This window comes from Ilyonectria robusta (genome assembly GCF_021365365.1).
Source record: "Ilyonectria robusta strain PMI_751 chromosome Unknown BGZ61scaffold_116, whole genome shotgun sequence".
NCBI lineage: Eukaryota > Fungi > Ascomycota > Sordariomycetes > Hypocreales > Nectriaceae > Ilyonectria > Ilyonectria robusta.
In genome coordinates this window covers 10,510-12,809 of record NW_025764550.1, presented here as the reverse complement: position 1 = coordinate 12,809, position 2,300 = coordinate 10,510, and the positions used below count along the sequence as shown (strand labels likewise).

The following is a 2,300-nucleotide window of genomic DNA, read 5'->3' as shown; positions in this document are numbered from 1 at the left end:
TGTGATAGGGGGAAGATACAAAATGCAGGGCGAAAAAAATGGGGTCACGTGGGAAAGATTGTACGATTAGCAAGACTCAACACTCTAGCTTTGCTACATTAGAGCAGTGATTCACTCTAACTTTGTCACATTAGACTCTGCCTTGGTGCCTACAAGGTGCATGCGTGCAGTCAAACTTTTTCCTTTTCTCCTCCATCGCCAACGCACCTTCTTCTTCCCACAACATATCGCGCCGCGCCCAGATTCCTCTTCTCTTCTTCCTCCACACTCGCCTTTCCTCGTCCCCATTCTCTCGTCTGACATCTCGAGCGGAAGCAGACCTACCATGAGCACCGACGAGACCAGCAAGGGCGAGGGCGAGGGCGAGACACAGTCACAGCGTCTCCACCGGCTGCTAGATGCATTTCTGAGCAAGCCAGACCAAGATGAGAGGGTCATCCATGCCGTTAAGAGCTCGCTCAAGATGGACCTCCCGTTTGAAAAGCCTAGAAACTTGTTGCCCCTGGATGAGGCAGAAATTCGGCGCCATCATGCCATCAAGATTGAGTCGCACATACGCACCTACGACCCAAATTTCCAAATCAATGCCGTCCAGCTCGCTATAATATTGCTCGTCCCTCTTTCAGTTCTGAAACGCCATGGCTACCTTTCGCATCAAACTGTAACAGCAATCGGACTATATGATCGTCTGGAAAGCATACCATCGCTAACAAAGCACTGTAAGTACTGCTTCCCTATTCATGCCTTGTGGCGCAGGGAAACTAATGCCTGCTTGTCTCTTTCAGTTCTACAAAAGAAATGGACCAACGACGAATACACTCGCCTGTCCAAAGCGCGCCAATTGAATACAACAAGCAGCAAGAAGTCAAGCAACAAGAAGTCAAGCAGCAAGAGGCCAAGGCCATCTGCATCCTCGCGTTTGGAGGACGACGACGGAGAGTATCTACCGAACGACCAAAGCAGGAACAAAACCGAGAAAAAGCTTTGCCTTGAAAGAGACGGGGATGCCTGTGTGGTGATGGGGACTAGCAACCCTGAAGCATGCCATATTGTTCCCTTCGCCTGGAACAAAAGCCACACAGCTTTGCGCAAGACGTCAATGGTCTACGATTACGGCAGAGCTTTCTTTGATGGAGAGTGGCTTGTAACTCATGAGAAACATCTGGCGAACCCCAACAATCCAGGCTCCTCAGATAAGGCCTGGAATATGATTTGCCTCAACCACCAACTCCATGCTTGGTGGAGTAGTGCTCGACTTGGCTTCAAGTGCCTTGGCATCACGCCTAGCACCAAGGATCAGTCGAAATCTACCGTCAATCTGCAGTTCTATTGGATGCCACGACAAGACTTGAAACCGACCGCCAAGATGACCCTCGAAGGGGACCACAACAACTTTGACGCTATGGCGGATAGCGCTACTATGTTCCCTCAAGGCGGAATGCCTCCTGTATCCGGCAAGCTGGGCGCGTCGCACATCGACGCCCACATCCCTATTCTGTCCGGGCACCTCATCGATATTCAAATGCCGACCGCAGACGCTGCTCTCTTCAAGGCCATGATCGATTATCAATGGGCTCTCATTTGTGTGGCGGCTCTTTCCGGCGCTGCTGAAGCACCTGAGCTACTGCCTGACCACCCGGGCTGGGGTGATCCAGACCTAAGAACTGCAGAGTGGGTTGAAGCGCAGGAGGAGTTTGCCACAGTGCCCCCAGAACCACCAGCCCCCGAGCAACAAGAGACCCTCATGGGGCCTGAAGAGAAACAAGAGGACCTACCTCTCAGCTTTACTACAAACTTGCCCTTCCCCCATCAAGCTCCCGGTTCGAAGGTGCTAAGTACCGATACATCTCCCACTAAGTTGAGTCAGAGAACTGAGCAAGCTCCCGCCCAGGGGCAAGCACCCAAGCGAAGCCGTCTTACTGAGAACATGCCTCCGGATGCTTCTCGCCGTGGTTGAGGTCACTGTGGATCCACAATGCGCGCCAAGATGTCAAATTCGGACCATGCCAAATCGGGCGATGCGGCACAGTTACTTAGTTTACAGTAACATCGAGGAGGATCTGGGAGCCCAGGAGAACCAAGAAGATACTCTTATTGAGGGTGACGCTTGGGGCACCCAAGCTGGTGGTGCTCAGGATGGTAGTGCTGGTGGTGATGGAGATGGAGGAGAATGGTAATCATTACCTGTCTTTATTTTTGCGATGGGCTATGGTAATCAACACCTGCCTTGTATATGCTTTTTGATTTTCGGTTTTTTTTTGGTGTTGAGGATGCCGCGATTTTCTGGACGGGTGCATAGA

The 2,300-nt window shown here is 51.6% G+C and overlaps 1 protein-coding gene across 1 annotated transcript; it reads left to right on the top strand.

The window, feature by feature from the left end:
- Positions 1–325: 325 nt before the first annotated feature.
- Positions 326–1,957, top strand: BGZ61DRAFT_376214 (uncharacterized protein; the record flags this gene model as incomplete). The annotated part of the gene is made up of 2 exons (XM_046242482.1): positions 326–719; positions 786–1,957. The coding sequence occupies 2 exons, from the start codon at positions 326–328 to the stop codon at positions 1,955–1,957; spliced, it is 1,566 nt and encodes a 521-aa protein (XP_046093188.1).
- Positions 1,958–2,300: the final 343 nt, after the last annotated feature.